Here is a 23,984-nt window from a genome sequence, read left to right on the forward strand (position 1 = left end):
ATTTATTCTTCCTCAAGTGGTTGATCATAGTAGAATAACAGCTTAGTTGATAAAAAGTTATTTGGCTTCAGCATGAAGTTAACTTATTTTTAAAATATACATTATTCTGCATATGAATGAGATAGCAAAGACAACTAATTGTCAGAAGTGTGCATTTTCTTCAATTAGTTTACTCAAAAGAATTTCTGGACAATTTTTAAATCATCCTTAAAATTAGATATATTTACAAAATGATAGTTCAGAAATGAAAATTTATTTATTTCAGCAGACCAGTTTGTCTCAGACCATTTTTCCAGTAGTTTATTCTTGAAATTAAATTAAATTGATTTTTCTTTTTCCTTTTTTTTTTTTTTGTTTTTTTTTTTTTTTGGCCGTGAAACTAAATGTTCTATTTTAAGTATTCTGTTTTAAGATTACTATATATTTCACTCTTAGTTAGCTACAAATCAGAGACATAAACAAAAATATATATTTGGCTTTGGAATGTATTTCTGTATGTAAATTTGAATAAGGACTAGACCACTTTGAAAAGGTATTTACCTTCTCCTTGTAAAATTATGCATATGCATGATACACAAGTAATTTTGTATCCTCTTCTAGAGGTTTTCCCCACAGCTCAAATAAGAGTATTTTCTTTAAAAATCAACAATGTTATCATAATAGTTGCTCACAAGAACATTAAACATTTAGAAGTAATCTTAATAAGATGTGTACAATTAATGTGAAAAAGTCTTCAGTGTTTCACTGAGATATTTGAATAAGTAAACATGATACTTTTGAATGGAAAGAGAAACAGTCACGGAAAGATACCAGTTTTTCTTAAGTTAATAATTGATACATTCATATCAAAATACCATTGGAAATGTTAAAATTTGACTCACTTTAAAGAGCACTTGGAGAAAGGTAAAAATGACTAAGAAAAACCTTAAAAAATACATTTTTGTAGAGGGACTTGCCCAAATGTATGTTAAAATGTATATAAAACTAATGCAAATAGAGAATGACTTCTCTAAAAGAATAGAAAAACAGCAGCTTCTTGGTGGGGACTCAGTTCAGCATCTGAGTCTGTTTCAGCTCAGGTTATGATCTCACTGTTTGTGAGATAGAGCTCCACCATTTGGCTCCGCACTGACCACCAACCCTGCTTGGGATTCTCTCTGTCCCTCTCTGTCTGCCCTTCCCCTACTTATATATACATACAATACATATACTTTGTATCATATATATACATACACATATGTATGTATTTCAAACTGTTAACAATAATACAGACAAGAGTTGCATGAAGGATGGAATTGTAAAGGAAAATTTTTATTCTTTGCTCTATATCCATCTGTGCTAGATTTTAAAAATACTGTATGTATTGATATATTACTAATAATTTTTTAGGTACACATTTAAATTTCAGTATGTAAATGGACATCATAAAACTTAAGATCAACAACATATGGTAAATTTTGACAGCAAATAGAATAGACAAAAGATATACTATTTGAAGAGCTCTTTCAAATCAATAAGAAAACCTATAACCATTTTTAAGTTAGTATAGGATACTCATTTACAAAATAGGTTAATAATTGAAACATATTCAATCTCACAATCATGAAATAAACAAAATTTTAAGTATTCTCATACCTTTTTTAACCTATCAGGTTGGCTGTGATTTTCTAATAATGTAATGCTTGTTAAGATGTGATAAGATACAGATTCTTATATTTCTCTCATAGATCTTGGAGATCTTTTTCAGATATTAATTTGGCAGTATATATTCAAAGCCAGGGTATTACTTGGCAATCAGTACCAAATAAAAAATCAGAGATTCATATACATTGTAATTTATAATGTAAAAATATTAACCTAAGTAAATACCCAATGGTAGGAGAATGGTTAAATAAGTTATGGGACACTTACAGTCTAAAAAATGTTATACAGGGGTGCCTGGGTGGCTCAGTCAGTTAAGCATTCGACTTTGGCTCAGGTCATGATCTCACAGTTTTCGGGTTTGAGCCCTGCATCGGGCTCTGTGCTGACAGTTCAGAGCCTGGAGCCTACTTTGGATTCTGTGTCTCATTCTCTGCCCCTCCCCCACTTGTGCTCTGTGTCTCTCTGTCTCTCAAAAATAAATAAATGTAAAAAAAAATTTTTTTTGTAATAAAAAAGTTATACGACCTGAAAAACATGCTTTCAAAGGGCACCTGGTGGTTCAGTCAGTTAAGCATCCACTTAGGCTCAAGTCATGATCTCACAGTCCATGAGTTCGAGCCCCATGTCATTGGACTCTGTGCTGACAGCTCAGTGCCTAGAGCCTACCTGAGATTCTGTGTCTCCCTCTCTGTCTGCCCTTCCCCTGCTCACACGCTCTCTCTCTCAAAAATAAACGTTTAAAAAAATCCTCATTATTCAATGGAAATGGCATAATAGTATATATGATTCTAGAGTTTTCTCTATGTATATAACTGAAAAAAAATTGAAGACTCCACGCTAAAGTGAACTTAATTTTCTTTTTTGTTCTTCACCTGTTTTCCAAGTCTAATATTTAAGTAAGCAGCATTTTGTAATCAAACAAGATCAATGACTGCTATGAAAAAGTACATATCCATAAAAGACAAGATGTTATTTGAGAAAATATTATACAAATGTAAGATCGTATTCCTACATTTATACATATAACACAATTTGTTAAAATTTTTTCTAATTTCCTTTTTAACATAAAAATATTTTATTTATATTTTGAGACATAGTGCAAAGATTTATGTAAACCAGAGGAGTAATTTATTTATGCTTGTAAGGATGCTTTCCTAATAATGAAAATACTAAAGTCCTCTAAGAACCTTGGTGCCATGATTTCTGAAAAGGAAAATTAATAATTACAGGGTAGTTAGACAGCCTTGCTTTCAGGGGATTAAAAAAAAGTGTTGTTTACATTGTTCAACCTATGGTAAAACCAAGAGAATTATTTCTATATGTGTGGAGATTATACAAAGAATAGCATTGCTTGCCTTACACACTGCTGTTTAGTTACTGTCAAATGTTTATTCAAGTCCTCTTTTTCTAAACTCCCTTAACACTATTCTTGGAACAAGACTGCTTGTTTCAACTTATTTTAGAGTACACTTTAATCTTCTGTTTGTTCTTAAGAGAGACATGAAAAACTTGTTAGCATCATTTCTAATACGTTTATAAACTATTTCCTGGGGCAAAATACATTTGTAGATTTATTATACATTGACGAATCAATATTTATTATATGTTGAGTCTCTTAGTTTCCATTCAGGAATTCTGGAATTTTTCAGCATTTTCTGAGTTTGTCCATAAATTTGGGGGACTTTTTCCTTATCTGAAGTCTGTAATTCCTTATTCATTCATTCATTTATTCATTCAATAAATATTTATTGAGTGACTACTGTGTGTACTAGTAACCAAAGTCACAAAAGTGTATAAAACACAATCCCTTCCCTTCTTACTAATTTTGCTGAATTTTTGTTTTATGTCCTCTCTGAGCTAGGATAGAAAAGAAAAGCCTACTGAATTGCAAACTTCAAAAATAAGTAAAAATAGGGGTGCCTGGGTGGCTCAGTTAGGCCCCCAACTCTTGATTTTGGCTCAGGTCATGATTTCATGGTTCCTAAGCTTGAGCCCCACGTTGGGCTCTGCCCTGACAGTGCACAGTCTGCTTGGGATTCTCTCTCCCCCTCTCTCTCTGCCCCTCCTTTGCTCTCTCTCTCTTTCTCAAAATAAATAAATATGCTTAAAAAAAAAAAGAAGTAAAAATAAACTGAGTAAGATTAAGTGTGATAAGCAACATTTTTTTTTTTTAAAGGGAGCATGAAGATATAATTAGTACTCTTTAGGATATGCTGAACTTGAACACGTTTCTTATCACATTCAAATATAGTCATCTAGTGAGTGATGGCTCTAGAGTTCGGGAGAGATGTGGTCCAGATATAAAGATTCAGCAGTCATTAGTGTATGTGATAATTGAAACTATGAGAGTGGCTTTCAACCTTAACCGGAATAGACTACTACCTTCTTTAGGATGGGGAAATGAAATCATCATCTATCTGTATATTTAAGGTAGATTTCCTAGTGTTACTAGCATTTGAAGACAAATTTTTCCAGTAAGATATAATCTGCCTGAACAGTGCTGCCTCAGTGAATTAAAGAAAGGCTTGCCTTCATAACAAAATGCCTGTCCAAAAGAGAAGGAATTATTCTGATGTATAATGTAGTCTTATTTTTCTTTGTTCACAAATCCATATTTTACTTACGCAAGAAATCCAATGGCTTATAGAAGATTCTGCATTTTGTGGTATAGTTTATTACTTTTAACTTTTATCATGAGTTTAGGGGAATATTTAAATAAATGGGACAATTTAATACCACTATTAGAACCCTCGTAACAGCATAGTAAAATTGGTTATCCACTTTTGTTTCCTTACTAAACTGAGCTTCTCCTATTAATCTTTGATGTAGATTGGAATGTGGGCCCTAGCATTTAAAATGTGCTCAATAAACAGTGGGTAAATGAATTGTTAGAAAAGAGAAAGAAGTGTTTGATGACTATAAAAGGACTATCAAGGGCAAAATAAAACTTAGAAACTTAGGATGAAGGAAAAGCAGTTAGTACTTTAGAAAGTATCTCTGTTCTTTCTGAGGAGTTACAGATTTTCTAAGTACTTCAGTTAGATTGGAGGGAAAAATCTTAAGATTTCATTATCTTCTAACACTTCTATAACTTTCATCATGATTTGTACTTATGTTTAAAATTCTCAAGATTTTAGTGTTTGAGTTGATCATGCTCTTTAGAATCCTATGTGTAATTTTAAACTATATTTGACATTATTTTGGTAACAAGATACCTCAGATATTGAAATATCAATTAAGTTGCTGTAGTAACTGTCAAATTTTTTTAAAAAGCCATTGTTCACTTGGTCTCTATACATATGAGCACGTGCACACACACACACTTTTTAAACCTAAAAATTTGCCTTTGTATTGATGTTCCAATAACATTATATTTAGATATAGTAAGTCTCAGGAAGCAGTGAAGTTTTTTTCTTGTCATTTCAGAAAATAGAAAATCCTGATGAACTGGCAGAACTTATAAATATGAATCTTGCACAACTTTGTTCCCTTCTCATGGCTTTATGGGGTCAGTTTCTGGAAGTTATAACACTACATGAAGAACTAAGACTTTTATTAGCACAAGAGCACCATACTTTGAGGGTAAGTTAAAGAAAAGTGATGTTAGAACATTTTGATCAGTATTAATTATCTTTGAATTTCATTATGAATAAAAAAACCTGATTTTTACCCTTATGTTGATAAATTAGAAAAGAGACATTTACTGTTGTGTTATTGTTTGATTTCTTAAGTTAATAATAAAACAATACAGTTAATCACATGATTTGTCTCAGTTGCAACTCTTGCCAATAAGAAAAATCATCTAAGTGTAACTAAAATAGAAAACTATATGATACAGGCTAGCCACTGGAACCCAAGAACAGGTATTAGTCAGGTCTCATTAGAAACAAATCAGGAACAAGAGAGCCATCTTAAACTAATCTAGACTCTTTCTCCGACTTTTCCTCCTTTTGCCTCATTTAGGAATGTGTATTACAAACTTGGAAAGTCAGGGGGTAGTAATCTAGACACACATGTTTGCTGTAGGCTTACTATGGACCTTGTGCAGAAATTTTTGTACAATTTTATTGTATAGCTTATCAAGAGGCTTTGATATATGAAACATCTGACTACTTTTCCAGTCTTATCTCTTTGTATGCTCTGTACACACATTAATTTTCCTGACCTACTTACTAGTAGGTCCTTGAAAACACCGTGTTTTCTTTTTTTTCCTTTTTCTTTTCTTAATTATAAAACATATTATCAAAATTAGAAAAGTACATAAAACATGCACATTTTAACAATTAATTACAGGCACATATCCTTTTAACTCTCACCCAGACCAAGAAATAGAAAATTGTGAATACCACAGCAGTGCCTTGTGTGTTTTTTCCAATTTCTCTTCTCTCCCTGACATTTAGAAGTAATCACCATCTTATCTTTTCTGATAAGGAGTTCATCACTTCTTTTAGTTTTACCATCTGTGTATGCATTCTAAATAATACAAGTTGTTTCATCCTGTCATGTTACTCAGCCTATGTTATTGAATTCTATATAAATGAGATGATACAGTGTATATTCTTTTATATCTTCTTTCACTCAAGATTGTGTTTGTGAGATTAATCCATGTTTTTATCAGTAGCTATAACTGTTCATTTTCATTGGTGTGATGTATTTTATTTGCATATACCCACAGTATGTGTATCCATTCTGCTGATGGACATTTGGATTACTCCTAACTTGTAGCTATTACAAACCAAGCTACTATGAACATTCTTGTACATACTTCCTGGCATGATAGTTTCTCTGAATTATTTACTTGTAAGGGAAATTGCTATGCTATGTCATAGGATCTGTATAACGTCAGTTATTTACAAGCAAGTGCCACACTATTTTCCAAAGTGGTGCCAGTTTCCACTGCCACCAACACTTGATGAGAGCTCTTGTTATTCCACATACACCCCACACCTCTTGATTTTTGGCAGACTTTAAATTTTGCCAGTCTGATACCATTGTAGTTTTAATTTGCATTTCTCTGATGACCTGTGAGGTTGAACACTATTTTGTATGACTATTGGCTATGTAGATTTCCTGTTTGTAAAATACCTGTTCAAATTGTTTAATCATTTTTCTATAGGATTACCTTTCTTTTTCATCTTGATTTGGAATACTTTTCTATGTATTGGCCTTTGTTACATGTTTTGTAAATAAATCTTCTCTTGTGTCATTGTTTTTTTTTTCCCCATTATCTTTGTGCTGTCTTTTGATAAATTAGAGGTCTTAATTTTAGTGTAAATGGAACAGAAGAGAAAGGCCAGATATAGACGTATCCATACTTGGACATAATATATCCAGAGCAACATATAGAGAAACCTCAAGATTTCAAGAAAAGTTGAGATTTTCAATAAATGATGTTGGGACAATTAGGTATTCATGTGGAAAAAAATACTATGTAAAATTCAGTTTAAGATGGATTGAAGACAAATATGAAAAGCAAAGTCATAAAGCTTATAAACTATAATAGAGAATTTACAGAAGAGTTACTAAAATAGTACAGAATAATCCTATATACTCTTCATCAGAATCACAAGTTACAATTTTGTCATGTTTATCATTCCTTCTTTTTATAGATAGGTTATACACACACACACACACACACACACGGATTTTTTTTTTCCTGGATCATTTGTTTTTTAGACTCATCATGTTCTTTTATCCATAAATACTTAAGGGCATATTGACTAAGAACAAAAATACTTTCTTACTTAACCATAGGACAGTGATCAACTTTATGAAATTTAATATTGATACAATATTGATATCTAATGCAAAACTCATTTGATATTTTATTATTTGTCTTAATAATGTCCTGCCTGACTTTTCCCCTTTTCCAGGATCAAACTCAGAATCACACATTGCATTCAGTTTTCATGACCATTTAAATTCTTTAGACTCATTTAATCTGGAATAGTTCTTTGTATTTTCTTTGTCTTTCATAAAGAGTATTGGCTAGTTTTGTAGACCATTGTTCAGTTTGGGTTTGTATTATGTGTATTATGTTTCCTTATGGTTAGATTCAGGTGATATAGTAATAGTGGAAATATACTATATTTTATTTCTTTGTCAATCAGTTTTGGTAAATTATGTTTTTTAAGGAGTTTGTTCTGTCTAAATTTATTAATTTATTGGCACCAAATAATTCATAGTATCCTTCAATTATTTTTTTTAACATCTTAAGTATCTGTAGTGTTTTTCTGTTTTATTTTTGCTGTCAGTTATTTGTGCCTTTATTCTTTTTTTCTTGACTGGTCCCATCAGAAGTGTCATTTTACTAGTTTTTTCAAAGAACTAACTTGATGTTAATTGTCTCGTGTGTTTTGTTTTGGGTTTTATTAGTTTTCCTTTTGACTTTAGTAGTTCCTCTTACTTTCTAAAGGTTTATTTTGCTTTTTAAAGCTTCTATAAGTAGATGTTTAGCTTATTGATTGTAGCATTTCTTTTTTTCTGCTTTATACATTTAAGTTGATAAGTTTTTCCTTAAGTACTGCTTTAGTACAAGTTTTTAATATGTTCTTTTTATCCTTCGGTTCTCAGTATTTTCTAAATTTTGTGAGCAGTTTATTCTTTGATTCAGGGTTGTTTAGAAGTTTTTTTTCTCATTAGTATATAAAATGGTTTATAAAAATAATAAATACATCTATTCCTTCTTTTTCTGGATATAAACATAAACAATTTACTAGTCAATGACAGGACTCCATAGGACTAGTCAATGATAGGACTTTATACACACACACTACCCCAAATGGGAAATTATGCAGCATACCAATAATAATTTGGTTGGGAAATCTTTGATTTAAAGCACTATAGGTAAACAAAACCATTTTAAAGAATACACTAGATATGTTGTCCTATATTTAGCAGTTGTTATTTTTGCCTTGCTCAGAAATCCAAGAAATTGAGTGCCTGCCCATAGTCTTCTGAAATAAGGGACCAGAGACCGTTCTTGTCCAAAAATTGCCATATTTTGTATCAAGTGACCCTGCAGTTTGAATTAGAGGTTGGCACTTAGACCGAAGGTAGTCATCTACAGCGTGAACATAGAGAAGACTGGTAATTTTTGAAGGTGGCTGCTGCATTAACTCTGCTGATTTGGAGCATTTTCTATTAGAAGAATGACTGAATAAAGTATTCAGATCATTTGTCTTGAATAATTCAAACATGGGACACAAAAGAAGAGACCCAATTACTAAACAGTGGCAGAAACCAAGAGAAGGTCATAGACAAAAGTCATGAGACAATAGAAGCCATGAATAAACCATTTATTACAAGATAGGGATGAAAGTAAAAAGGATCAAAAGCAAAGCAGGGAGAGTGTCAGAGATAGAGAGGAACGTGAGAATGGAGAAATGACTAGAAAAGGAAAGAACAAACACTGGTTTCTGAACTGCTACTAGAGTGATACTAGGATATTAGTCTAAGTGTTATTTGCTAAATGGCAATGAACAGCATTTCAATTTCATAAGAACTGGCTGTTTGGCTACAGAGTCACTTCCTTGGATGTCCTTACTTTATATCCTTATAAAAATCCCACACAGCCTGAGGTTATCTGACCACATCTCCGTCTCTTGCTAACTAAAGAGCCTGTATTTACAAGGCTGTGTTTCTTTGTTTCCAAATGTATTGATTTCCTGGTTGCCTTTTTGTTGTTGATTTCTAGTTTATCTTCATTGTGGTTAGAAAAGTCTGTGATTTCAGTATTTCAGTATTCTTGGAGACTTGCTTTATACTAGGAATGTGTATTCATCAGATTGCGGGGTTAAGTGTAAAATATGCTGGGTTAAGTTTATAGATCATTTTGTTCAAATTTTTCATATTCTTCATGAATTTATGGCTGCTAGTGCTATCAACTACCAAGAAAAGTGTGGTAAAATCTCCCCTTATGGTTATAAATGTGTCTTATTTGTTGTTACCAGGTAGTAAGTGGCAGAGATGGGATTCAGACCCAAGCAATATGGTTCAATAGCCTGTGTTCCTTACCGTTTGACATACTGCCTCTCAAGATAGAGAAGGGAATTATAGCAAGGATCAGAGGCAACTTTGTAGCATAATATTTTATGAGGTTGGGGTTGTCCTGGGTAGAATAAGAACAAGAAGGTAAGCCAGTAGAGAAGCTGATGAACGCAACTGTGAAAAAAGGGAGCAAAGAAGGAAGGCCAAGATAAAATTGGGTTTTTGGAAAACTAAAATGTCAAAGATAAACTGAAATTTTTCCTAGAGCTTCGTTTTTCTCACTCCATTCTAGATAATAAAAAATGGCCTATTTAACTCCTAAAAGAATCAAGGAAAGGTAATTAAGACACAGAGAGAAAGTGCCCTAATGTTACTTAACCAGGAATAATAATCCTTGCCCTGTCATGCCCTGCTCTGATGTATATCACAAAAACTGGAAATGGTGGTATATTATGTCCTTTGATTCCCATTTATGCAGTTAAATAGGAACTTTGTTCATAAAGTTTATCAGTATTCTGAGAATACATTGCTAAGCCTACAGTAACCGAAGTAGTCCAAAGGTCATTCATTGTTTGTACTGGGACAGAATTGGCTGTAATGAAGTATATAGGCTGTCTGATAATGTATTCAGAAACAGTGCAATTGAACTAAGTTACAGAAATGAACGTATGATATGGAATCTCTTGTTGGAGTGAAAGCAAATAATGAGGCAAAGAAAGAGTTGGACTAAAAAGAGGAAATGTAATTCTATACTTGATAAGAACAATGTAATGAATTAGTTTAACATTTGTTCTACCATGTTATGTGATATCAATATTCAGAAAGGACAGATTTCCTGAATCTTGGAAAATTAAGTCAATCAGACTGGTAGAATTTTGTGGTTACATGCCATACACATTCACATTAAAGCATAGAGACTATTATGTATGAATGATTCCAGTACCCCATATTACATAAAAAGATGAAAGGCAGTAATATCAGCATCATGGCAGTATAAAATGTCTTTTGTTTTTGTCCCACCCACAACAACAAAAATTTAGCATCTATCCATGAACAGAAGTGACTGTGGGAGCTGTGGGATCTAATACCATATACTAAGGAACCCTGGAGGCAGCTCACCCACCTGTGCATTGGATAATAAGTGGAAGGATTTCAGTCTTGACCCTGCAGTGGCCTGTTTACCAGCTCTTGATGCTCGTGGCTACAGTCTGGGAACCCCTGGGGAATTAGATTTAGATAGTTACCCAGGGTTGAGAGAACCTTTGCAGAAGTTCATATTTCCAGAAGAGAAGTTCCAGTATTCCATTGGCAAAAAAAAAAAAGTACAAGTTTGGATGCATTAGAATTCTAGCAAGAGGAATAGCTTGTCTTTAAATATATCATCCCTCGCCCAAAATAGCACAGCTTAGGTCTAAGAGAACCCTTCTTGGCCTGTGATTTTTCATGCAGAGAAAAAGAAGAATGGATGAGTTGAGTACCCGCTTCCCTAGCTGTGCAGGACATTGCCAAAGTGGCTCCTCTCTCTCTCTCTCTCTCTCTCTCTCTCTCTCTCTCTCTCTCTCTCTTGCTGTCTCGCTTTCTCTCTCTCTTTCTCTCTCTCTCTCTCTCTCTCTCTCATCCCATCTAGAGTTCTAAATCAGGAGTTCCATGACTTGGGGGGTAAAGTGGAAAGAGACTGGGAGAGTGGCAGATGGGTCTCTCAGAAAGCATTAAAGGGACTCATACTTCTCACTACATCACAAACTCCGTTAAAAGTTTGCTCATGAGCTACTTGGACAGCCTCGGCTATGGATCCCTCCAACTGGCCATGGGTACCTCCACCATTCCATATGCCTCACCCACACCCTCCCTTCTACTCTGCACTGCTGAAGGCAGTGACAAAAGTAAACTTTGGCAGATCTGTAGCTGCAGGCCAGGAAGAGACCGTAAATGAGCTGTGGCATCACATTTGAGAAATAAAAGATAGGCAGTCAGCACTCAGCCTGATATGTTGCAGGAAGGAGAGAAGGAATACAATATTAAAAAGTTTGCCAAAGAGGGAGCAAGAAATATAGAGCAGGTATATCCATAGAAAGCCTGAGAAAACCTCAGAATCCCTGTCAAGACTGAGGAAATATTTCTGCCCCGAAGACAGTAAATACTGGAGGAGGTGACTGCTACTTCAAATGTTAAGGTAGAAATGCAAAACTCCAAGGAACATGAAACATCAGGGGAAAATGACATCACCAAAGGATCATAATCCTCCAGTAACTGAACCCAAAAACAGGGAGATCAGAAATTTACCCAATAAAGAATTCAAAGTAGCCATTTTAAGGAAACTCAGCTACAAGAAAACACAGAAAGATAATTCAACAAGATTAAGAAAGCCATGCACAAAATGAGAAGATTAACAAAGAGATAGAAATCATTAAAAAAAAAAATCAAAAGCAAATTCTGGAGCTGAAGAATTTGGTGAATGAAATGATAAATGCCGTAGAGAGCATTCACGACAGAATGAGCCAAACAGAAAAAAAGAATCTGTGATAAAAGATAGGAACTTGAAATTCCAGTCAGAGGAGAGCAAAGAAAAAAAGAATGAAAAAGAGTGAAGAAAGGCTTCCTGATCTATGAGATACCAGCAAAAGTAATAATTTGTAATTATTCAAGCTCCAGAAGAAAAAGAGAGGGAGAAGGGAACAGAAAGCCTATTTGAAGAAATAATTACTGAGAGTGTCCCAAACATGGGAAGACATTTGGATATCCAAGTACATAAAGCTCATAGGTCACCACCAAACCAACTAAATCTAGGGAGGTCCCCTCCAACACACTATAATAAAACTGTCGAAAATCAAAATCAAAGAGATAATATTGAAAGTTGCAAGAAAAGAGAAGATTGTAATCTACAATCAGTGGATTTGTTAGGAAAAACAAAGACTGGAAGAAGAGAGCTACAAAACAGCCAGAAAACAACTAATGAAATGGCATTAATTAATCCTTACATATCAGTACTCTAAATGTAAATGGATTGAATTCTCCAATCAAAAGTCATAGAGTGGCTGAGTAGACAAAAAAAGAACCAACTATATGGTGCCTACGAGAGACTCACTTCAGCTTTAAGGACACACATGGGCTCAAAGTGAAGCAATGGAGAAAGACATTCAATGCAAGAAGAAACCTAAGAATAAGGATAGCTATACTTGTTTTTTTAAGGTTAGTTGTACTTATATCACACAAAATAGACTTTAAGTCAAAATGATAATAAGAGACGGGCAACTAGGTGGCTCAGTCGATTGAGCATCCAACTTTGGCTCAGGTCATGATCTCCCGGTTCGTGGGTTGGAGCTCCACGTCGGGCTCTGTGCTGACAGCTCAGAGCCTGGAGCCTGCTTCAGATTCTGTGTCTCCCTCTTTCCCTGCCGCTGCCCTGCTCGCACTTGTCTCTGTCTCTGTCTCTCAAAAAGTGAATCAACGTTAATAATTTTTTTAAAAAAACAAAATGAGATAAAGAAGGTCATTATATAATGATAAAGAGGTCAGTTCTTCAAGAAGATCTAACCATTTTAAGTATATATGCACCCAGCATTGGAGCACCTAAATATACTAAGCAGATACTAACAGATCTGAAGGGAGAAATAGAAAACAATACAGTAATAGTAGGGGACTTCATTACCCCACTTTCAACAATGGATAGATCATCCAGATAGAAAATCAATGAGGAAACATTGGGCTTGAACCATACTTCAGACCAAATGTACCTAACAAATATACATAAAATACTTGATCCAACAGCAGCAGAATACACTTTTTTCTCAGGTGTACATGGAAGATTCTTAGCAAATTTTAAAAGATTGAAATCATACCAAGTATCTTTAAATCACAACAGTGTGAAACTAGAAATCAATTAACAGAAGGAAATCTGGAAAAATCACAAATATGTGGATGTAAAACAGCACTCCTAAATAACCAATGGGCCACAAATCTCAAATAAATAACCTAAATTTACATATCAGGGAACTAGAAAAAGAACAAACTTAAGCCCAAAGTTAGCAGAAGGAAGGAATTAACAAAGATTATAACAGAAATAAGACCAAAAAACAATAGGAAAAATCAAAACTAAGAACAAGGTTTGTTTGTTTGTTTGTTTGTTTGTTTGTTTGTTTGGAAAAGATAAGCTCAACACTTTTAGCTAGACTGAGAAAATAATTTATAATATAAAATGAAAGAAGATAGAGTGCGACTGATAACCACAGAAATACAAAGGATTATGAACAATTATAAACCAACAAATTGGATGAGTAAAGAGATTGAATCGTTAACCAACAATTACTCATCAAAGAGAAGTCTAGGAAAAGATGGCTTCACTAGTGAATTCTACCAAATATGTAAAGGATTAAAGCTAATCTATCTCAAATTCTTCCCCAAAAAATCAAAAAAGAACACTTCCAAATTTTTTTACAATGCCAACATTAGCCTAATACTAAAGCCAGATAAAGAGAATACAAGAGAAGTAAACAACAATCCAATATCCTTGATGAATGTAGATGCAAAAATTCTTAACATAATATTAGCAAACTGAACTGAACAGATTAAAAGGATCATACACCATGATCACATGGGATTTATCCCTGGGATGCAAGGATGCTTCAGTACACACAAGTAAATAAATGTGATATACCACATTAATAGAATGAAAGTTTAAAATTACATGATCCTCTCAATAGATGCAGAAAAAGTATGTGGCAAAATACAATATTCTTTTATGATAAAAACTCTCAACTAGATATAGAAGGAATGTACCTCAACATAATAGTAATATGACAAGCCCACAGCTAACATCATACCCAAGGGTAAAAAGTTGAAACCTTTTCCTTTACTATCATGAACAGGACAAGGGTGCCCATTTTCATCACTGCTATTCAACAAAGTACTGGAAGTCCTCATTAAGCAATTAGACAATAAAAAGCAATAAAAGACATCCAAATCAGAATGGAAGAAGTAGGGGTGCTTCGGTGGCTTTGTCATTTCAGCTTCTGACTCTTGATTTTAGCTCAGGTCATGATCTCGTGGTTTGTGAGATTGAGCCCCACATCTGGCTTTGCACTGACATCAATGTGGAGCCTGCTTGGGAGTCCCTCTCTCCTTCTCTCTCTCTTTCTGCCCCTCCCCCACTCACGCTCTCTCTCAAAATAAACATTTTTAAAAAAAGGAAGTAAAATTGCTTCTGGTTGCAGATGATATGATTTTATATATTAAAAAATGCTTATGACTTCATCAAAAAACTGTTGGTATTAATCAACAAATTCAGTAAAGTTTTGGGATACAAAATCAATATATAAAACTTAGTTGCATTCTGTACACTAACAGTGAAATACTTGAAAAAGAAATAAAGGGAAGAGTCCCATTCACAATAGCATCAAAAATAAGAAAATACTTAGGAATAAATTTAACCAGAAGTTATAAGATCTGTTACTGAAAACTACAAGACTTTGATGAAAGAAAATGACAGAAACACAAATGGAAAGATATTCCATGTTCATTGATCAGAATTAATATGGTTAAATATCCATCTATAGTTTCAGTTCAATCCTTATCGAAATTCCAAGAGTATTTTTCACGGAAATAGAAAATCACAGTTCTAAAATTTATATGGAACCACAAAAGACCCTAAATAACCAAAGCAAGACTGTGAAAGAAGAGCAAAGCTGAAGGCTTCACATTTCCTGATTTCAGACTATATTACAAAGCTGTAATAATCAAAACAGCATGGTACTGGCATAAAAATAGGCAAATAGACAAATGGAACCAAATCAAGAGCCTAGAAACAAACTTTTGCATATATGGCCAACTTATATTTGACAAAAGAGCCAACTATACTCAATGGGGAATGGTGTCTTCAATAAGAGGTGCTGGGAAAAACAAGTAACCACATGTAGAAGAATGAAATTGGACCCCTACCTAAAACCATTCACAAAAATTAGCTCAAAATGGACTAAAGACTTCAGCCTAACACCTGAGACTATAAAACCCCTAGAGGAAAACAGGGAAAAAGCTCCCTGACATTGGTTTTGGCAGTGATATTTTGGATTTGACACCAAAAGCAAAGGCATAGGTAAATAAGTGGGACTACATCAAACTAAGAAGCTTCTACACAGCAATGGAAACCGTCAACAAAATGAAAAGGCAACTTAGTTAATCGAGAAAATATTTGCAAGTCATGTATATGATGAGCTTAATATTTAAAATATATGAAGAACTCCCGCAACTCAATTAAAAAAAAAAACTGATTAAAAAATGCACAGAGGCACTGAAGAGCCATTTATACAGACATGCAAATAACCAATGGGTACATGAAAAGATGCTGAGTGTCACTGATCATTAGGAAAGTGCAAATCAAAATCGCAATGAGTCATCACCTCATACTTGTTAGAATGGCTGTTATAAAAAGTCAAGAGATAACAAGTGTTAGCAAGGATCTGATAAAAAGGGAACCCTTGTGCACTGTTGGTGTGTATGTAAATTGGTGCAGACACTATGGCAAAACAGTGTGGAAGTTTCTTAAAGTCTTAAAAATAGAACTACCATATGGCCTAGCAATATCACTTCCAGGTACATATCCAACGGAAAAGAAAACAGGATCTCGAAGAGATACCTGCACTCCCATGTTTATTGCAGCATTATTCATAATAGCCAAGACATGGAAATAACCTAAGTGTCCGTAAATGGATGACTGGAAAAGAAGATGTGGTATATTTAGGTTTCCCATACTATCACTTTGCTTTTGTGAAAGACCTCCACTAGTTACCTGTTTTTGCTAACCAGAAGAAATACCAAGAAGATTGTTGGTTTTATGAAATGGTTTTATGACCATTTATGAAATTGTCATTGCTTTCTTACTTTATGCCAATTCAGCTTAAGAAAGGTTTCATAGTCGGTGGTGCCTGGGTGGCTCAGTCGGTTAAGCATCTGACTTCACCTCAGGTCATGATCTTACAGTTTGTGAGAGTTCCAGCCCCACATCGGGCTCTGTGCTGACAGCTCAGAACCTGGAACCTGCTTCAGATTCTGTGTCTCCCTCTTTCTCTGCCCCTCCCCCATATGTTATCATTCTCTCTCTCTCTCTCTCTCTCTCTCTCTCTCTCTCTCTCTCTCTTTGTCTCTGTCTCTCAAAAGTAAATGTTAAAAAAAATTTTTTAAAAACTCAAAGTTTTCACTGGAATCCTCTGTTTTTAGATAGTGGGAGAAACCTGTATATACAATGGAACATTATTCAATTATTAGAAAGGACATCCTTCCATTTGCAACAACACAGATGGACCTTGAGGGCATTACACTAAGAAAAACAAGTCAGGGAAAACCAAGTACTGTATGATATCACTTACATGTAGATTCTAAAAAAGCTGAACTCATAGAAACATAATAGAATGGTGATTACCAGCGGTGGAAGGGTGGTGTGAAATAGGGAGCTACCGTTCAAAGGGTGCAGACTTCCAGTTATAAGATAAATAATTTCTGGGGATCTAATTTATATCATGGTGTTTTAGTTAACAGTACTGTACTGTATACCTGAAAGTTGGGAAGAGAATGGATCCTAAATGTTCTTACCACAAAAAGAAATGGTAATTACGTGACATAATGGATGTGTTAGCTAATGCTTAAGGTGGTAATCATCTTGCAGTATATAAGTGCATCAAATCAATACCTTGTACTCCTTAAACATGTATGTTGCATGTGGTATGTCAGATATACCTGAGTCAGTATAGCTGAGAAAAAAGGTTAAAGGTATTTAATATCAAGTGAAAGATGTCTTTGTCATTTTAAACTGAGAAATGGAATGATCAAGGAAGATAACTTATAAAAAGCAAAAAAATAAATCGAAAATCAATAAATTATAATGAAGTTTCTATGTGTCAAGAACTATAAGGAATCTGAGATCTGTAAAGGACTTATAAACACATAAGGTAACCTGTAACCTAGCATACATTTATTGATGCATAGGGGTCCCACATTTGCAGTACATGTCCCATTTTGTAATGGACATGGGCATGCATGTTATTTACTCCAAAGGGAATCTTTATCTGCCAAGGCTGTGAGCAAATCTGCTCTTTGCTCCTGAGGAAGATGTATCTCTGTCTTCTAGGCTATTCTCAATACAAACATCCTTGAAAAGATAGTCTGTAACAAGGACAGTCAATGTTTCTGCTCACAAGACTTAGAAATGTAACAGACCCTGAAGAATTGTCTTTCAACAGTGTTTTTGGAGAACTTATTTTAACCAGTTTATTTCCTCAACAGTTTCACTGATCTTTATTGCTAGTGCTTCCAAAGATGCCTCTTGTGTTACAGTGCTTCCCATTATACCATCAGAGATGCCATATTTAATGTGTATTGTAGCTTGTGCCTAGAATTGTTAAGTCCAGTGTTGAGATCAACATATGCCATTTACAGGTTTGGAGAGCCATGTTGTGTGCTTTGTACTTTGTCCTAGCATTGCAGACTTGTATTCTGCCCTGAACAAGCTCTTGTTAGGGCTGCTGAAATAAGACAGAATAACAGTTGATCTGGCATTCTTTCAGGGACAACTTGAATAAATCTTTACTTCTGTCCTACTAAATAAATACCTTGAGTTGACAGATAAAATACAGAGTACCTGATTAAATTTTAATTTAGGTAAGCAATGAATAACTTTTAGTATAACTTTTAGTATGCAGCGTTTGGGAAATACTTACACTAAAAAAATTATTTGTATTTCAATGTCCTGTTTTGTAGAATTGCCAGATATAGCAAATAAAAATGTAGGATGCCTAGTTACATCTGAATTTTGGGTAAGCAACAAATAATTTTTCAATTTAAGTATGTCTGGTGCAACCCTATCAAATAGGATACCAAAGCGGATTTAACCTTGTTTTATATATTTTTGGATTAATGAAGTATGTCTTATGGAGGTGCAGAAAATGGGAAAGAATTCCTTGGTCAAGAAGAAAATAATTTTGAGCTTAGTAATCTTGTGTGGAAGCAGAACATGTGGTAAACATGGCTTTACTCAATATGCACTGATATTTATGATCCTAACCTAAAGCAAAGAAATCCAAGTTGATGTAATGTTTTTGCTGTTTGATTACTTAATATTCTTTGCTATTACTCATTTAAACTCTTCATTTTACAAGCCTTTCCTTAGACTGTAAAATGAAAATAATTTGCTTTATAAGCCTTCGTAAAATAGTATTTCAAAGTATACAATTGTCAGAATTAGGGAAGTTTTAAGAATTTTCATTGATCTCTGTATATTCCTCTGAATTTGTTAAAGTTTATTTATTTTGGGAGAGAGGGAGAGAGCGTGCATACACATGTGAGCAAGCGTGAACAGGGGAGGATCAGAGAGAGAGAGGGAGAGAGAGAAGCCCAAGCAGGCTCCACTTTGGGCTCTCCACTGTAGAGCCCAAAGCAGGGCTTGATCTCAGGAACCATGAGGTCATGACTTGAGCTGAAGTCAAGAGTTGGACACTTAACCAACATGAGCCACCCAGGCGCCCCTCCTGTCAATTTTAGTGTGAACCTAAAACTGCTCTAAAAAAGTAGTCTTTAAAATAATATTTTTTAAAGAAATCTTCATTGGACATCCTCATATGCAAATTTCTGTGCCCTGTTTGGCATCTATGTTTTATTCAGAGTTGTGCCCACCTTTGCTCCCATAACCCTATTTTCTTTGAGTAACATCTCTTCTACCTTGTAGTTGCATATTTAGTGATTCTCCCATAACCAATGACTAGAAGCCAAAGGATTCATCTTAAAATTGGAGAGAGAAAGAGCTATTTTTTCTTTCTGATTAGATAGAATACATTGTTGTGCTCTTAGAAATGTAAAGTTTGGGGCAAGATTTCCTTCTTTTTGAAAAGAGTAATATTATTTCTCCGAGTAATATTCCATTGTATATGTATACTAATCTTCGTTATCCATTCATCATTCAGTAAACATTTGGGCTCTTTTCATAATTGGGCTATTGTTGATAGTGCTGCTACCTTTGCTTTCCATGTCTGGGGCTCGGCTCTTTTAAATCTTGAGTAGGGCAAGATTTGTTAGTTTTATTGTGGCCAACCTACTGGGTTGCACAGTGGTATTTTATTGTGGCTTTGATTGGCATTTCACTAATGACTAATGATACTGAGTATCTTTTTGTGTGCTTGTTGGCCATTTGTATATTTGAGAAATGTGTATTCAAAGAAGTGTGTATTCAAAGTCCTTTGCCCATTTTTTAATTGGTTGCCTTTTGTTAATTGAGTTTCAGGAGTTCTTTATATATTCTGGAAACTAGACCATTATCAGACATATTATTTTCAAATATTTTCTTCTATTCATGGATTGCCTTTTTTACTCTCTTGATAGTATCCCTTTATACACAGGGCATCAGGACAGGAAAAAAAGTCCTAAACTAATTTTTTTAATAAAAGGGTCTTATAAATTAAAGCCAATATATTCAGCAGTTATTTTCATAGTAAAATTTTTAAACAATGTAACTTAACCCTTTTTTTAATTGAAAGAAAGTGTTATCGTTATGAGTCCTACCAATAAAATTTTCTTGGAATCATTCATTTATTACATACAGTTGGAGAAAATCCACATAGCAAGGGAAAAATGGGTTTTTTAATTTAAATTGCCTTAATGTATATATCTGTGTTACAGTTAGATTTTCATGCCTAATATCTATGTATGTATGTCTGTGTATATATGTATGAATATATGTCTGTGTGTGTATGTATATATACATAACATATATAGTCCTCATAGAGGCTTATTAGCACAGAAACTTTACATTCAAGAGATCTAAATTTTATAAATACTAATACAAGCTTCTTGAATTATCATTGGTAACATATTTTTTAAAACCAGGCATAAAATATAATCTCTGCCTCTTCTGTTTAACCACTTAACTGGAGAAAAACATGAAAAGGAATTAATTTTATTATCTCTAATCAATATTGTCACATATGCTTTTAATGTAAGGTGAGGTTCCCCTCTCCCAAAGAAAGGTATCCTGTAAAAAAAAGAAAGATTTACTTTCTATTTAAGCCCTTATAAACATATTATTGAGTGCTCTCTCAACTTTATTTTGAACATAAAGTAAGAGAAAAAATTTATTGTCTTCAATATAAAAGGATATAAAGTCAGAGATTAAGGTTGTATGAAACATGGTGGCAAGTGAAAGATAGAGTTTCTTAAATGACTTTAAAGAGCATTCCAAAACAAAATGCTCAGGGAATAGATCACTAAAGTTCTTATCACTATTTAGAGACTGTTTAGAGAAGGCATGTTAGCTTAAAACACCTTAGGCCATGACAGTGTTTTAAATGATTTTACAGGCTACCTGATAAGATCAGTAAAAAAGGGAGTCAAAGATATGTACACATATTAGTCATTATTGCTGGGATTGAACTTTACACTGGCAAGTGTTGAATATCAGTTTAAACAAACTTTGTAAAGATTTTCTAAAAACCAACACAAAATATTGTTATAGTGATCACAAATTTATGAAACTAATGAAAAAAAATTTAGTATTACACAAATGACTTGGGATAAAATTTCCTATGAAGGCATTATTATACATGGATCCAAAAGGGGCTATATCTCAAAACACTTGGACAAAAGTGAGGATTATGATTGAGTTGAACTCAGTGTTCTTGAGAACTTAAAGGTTCTAGAGAGGTAAGAGTTATATGATCTAGGAGACTCAGCAACTCATGTTTGCCATTGATTGAAGTGACAGAGGCCAGTAGACCAACTCCCAGTGTCAGTGAAACACAATAGATTGTATAAACTACACATCCAACAGATAGATGAGGATATGAGAAGAGTAGAACATGGATTTTATTGTGACAGTCTACCAAGTGTTAGAATATATGTATTACATCAAGTAGTGAGGGTTTATTTTTATTTTATTGAAGTCAAGTTTAAACCAGTGAAATGCACAAATTTCAAGTGTATGATCAAATGAGTTTTGAGAAATCTGTTCACCCCATGTCACTAACACACCAGTCAATATATAGGACATTTCTATTACTTCAGGAAATTACCTTGTGCTGCTTTTCATTTTGTTCCCACATCCCATAAGCAATCCCTCTTCTGATTTATATAACCACAATTTAATTTTATCTACACTTAAAGACCTATAGATTCAGTAATACAATATGTACTCTTTCTGCATCTGACTTGCTTCACCCATTTTTATTTTTATTTTTATTTATTTATTTTTTAAAATTTTTTTTTTCAATGTTTATTTTTGGGACAGAGAGAGACAGAGCATGAACAGGGGAGGGGCAGAGAGAGAGGGAGACACAGAATCGGAAACAGGCTCCAGGCTCTGAGCCATCAGCCCAGAGCCCAACGCGGGGCTCGAACTCACGGACCGTGAGATCGTGACCTGGCTGAAGTCGGACGCTTAACCGACTGCGCCACCCAGGCGCCCCTACTTCACCCATTTTTAGATTGATTCATGCTGTGTGTATATCAGTAGTTCATTCTTTTTTTTGTTGTTGTTGCTGAGCAGTATTCAATATCTGTTGTCCTGTTATTTGTTTTCATTTTTTGGCTATTATGAATAAAGAAACTAACAATTCTTTTTGTGAACGTAGGTTTTTATTTCAGTTATATAAATATATAGGAATGGAATTGTGTGACCTTAGAGTAGGTTTATCTTTAACTTTATGAAAACTGCTAATCATTTTTTCCAAAACAGCCATACAGTTTTAAACTCCACCATCAATATATGAGAGTTCCAGTTGCTCATATCCTTGCATTATTTGGTATTTTCAGTCTTTGATTTTAGCCACAACAATAGGTGTGAAGTAGTATTTCAGTATGGTTTTATTTTGCATTTCTCTGATGACTAATAATAATGAGATTTTTTATTTTGAATTCAGTTTTGTATAGTGTTAAATTAGGTTGTTTTTTATTGTTTACCTATTTAGGAGTATTTATATATTCTTGTTATAAGTACATTGTCAAATATATGTATTAAAATTTTTTCTTTAGTCTGGGGCTTGTATTTTCATTTTGTTGATAGTGCATGTAGATGAAAATACTTGTTTAAACCCAGTCTCTTTTTTTTTTTTCTTTTGGTTTTGGTGATTTTTGTGCCCTAAGAAATTTTTGCCTATCCCAAGGTCATGAAAATACTATCCTTTGTTTGCCTCTAGGTGTATTAGAAATACATCTTTTACATTAAAGTCCATTGTCTGTCTTGAATTAACTTTTGAACGTGATTTAAGGTAGAGGTCAACATCCATTTTCTCTCTCTTTTTTTTTTTTAAGTAGGCTCCATGCCCCATGTGAGGCTTGAACTCAGAACGTCATGACTGAGAGTTGCATGCTCTACCAATTGATGCCCCAAGATCCATTTTTTTTTAGTTAGTCTATTAAGTTGTTCCAGCACCATTTAAAAAAATTTTATCATGGAGGTGTAGTTGACATACAGTGTTATATTAGTTTCAGGTGTACAACATAGTGACTTGACAATTCTATACATTACTCACTGCTCAACATTGATAAGTGTAGTCGCCATCTGTCACCATATACTGTTATTACAATATTATTGTCTACATTCCCTATGACATACTTTTCAACTCCATGTCTTAATTTATTTTATAACTGGAAGTTTGTGCCTCTTAATCCCCTTCACCTATTTAGTTCATCCCTTGAACCCCATCCTCTCTGGCCACTACCAATTCTCTGTATTGATGAGTCTGTTTATGTTTTTTTTTTGTTTTGTCTTTTAGATCCCACAGTAAGTGAAATCATATGGTATTTGTCTTTCTCTGACTTACTTCATGGCATAATACTCTCTAGGTCCATCCATGTTGTTGCAAGTGGCAAGGTTTCATTCTTTTTATGGCTAAGTAGTATTTCATTATATATATATCCCACATCTTCTTTACTCATTTACCTGTGGATGGATGCTTTAATTGCTTCCATATCTTGGCTAATGTAAATAATGCTGCAATAAACATAGGGGTGAATATATATTTTTGAATTATTGTTTTCATTTTCTTTGGGTAAATTCCACTACCCAGTAGTGGTTATACTAATTTCCACAGTGGTTGTACCAACTTAAATTTCTACCATCAGTATACAAGGGTTATCTTTTCTTCATATCCTCTCCAATTGGCTTTTAGATACTAGCTATTTGGATTGGTGTGAGGTAGTAGTTCATTGTGGTTTTCATTGGCATTTCCCTAATGATTAGTGATAGTATCTTTTCATGTGTCTCTTGGCCATCTGTATATTTTCTTTGGAAAAATGTCTGTTAAGGTCCTCTGCACATTTTTAATTGCATTATTTGGGTTTTTGTGTGTTTTAAATTGTGTAGGTTCTTTGTATTTTTG

At 33.9% G+C, this 23,984-nt stretch overlaps 1 protein-coding gene across 12 annotated transcripts in view; it reads left to right on the forward strand.

Annotated features, from left to right (window-relative positions):
- FAM135A (family with sequence similarity 135 member A) overlaps window positions 1–23,984 on the forward strand; it is a 125,839-nt gene that overhangs the window by 70,396 nt on the left and 31,459 nt on the right. For all 12 annotated transcript variants that reach the window (XM_043591733.1, XM_043591737.1, XM_043591738.1 and 9 more), the window contains one exon: window positions 5,071–5,226. In XM_043591733.1, coding sequence (XP_043447668.1) covers window positions 5,071–5,226 — 156 coding nt within the window. The remainder of the gene's footprint in view (window positions 1–5,070; window positions 5,227–23,984) is intronic.

This window comes from Prionailurus bengalensis, chromosome B2 (assembly GCF_016509475.1).
Source record: "Prionailurus bengalensis isolate Pbe53 chromosome B2, Fcat_Pben_1.1_paternal_pri, whole genome shotgun sequence".
NCBI lineage: Eukaryota > Metazoa > Chordata > Mammalia > Carnivora > Felidae > Prionailurus > Prionailurus bengalensis.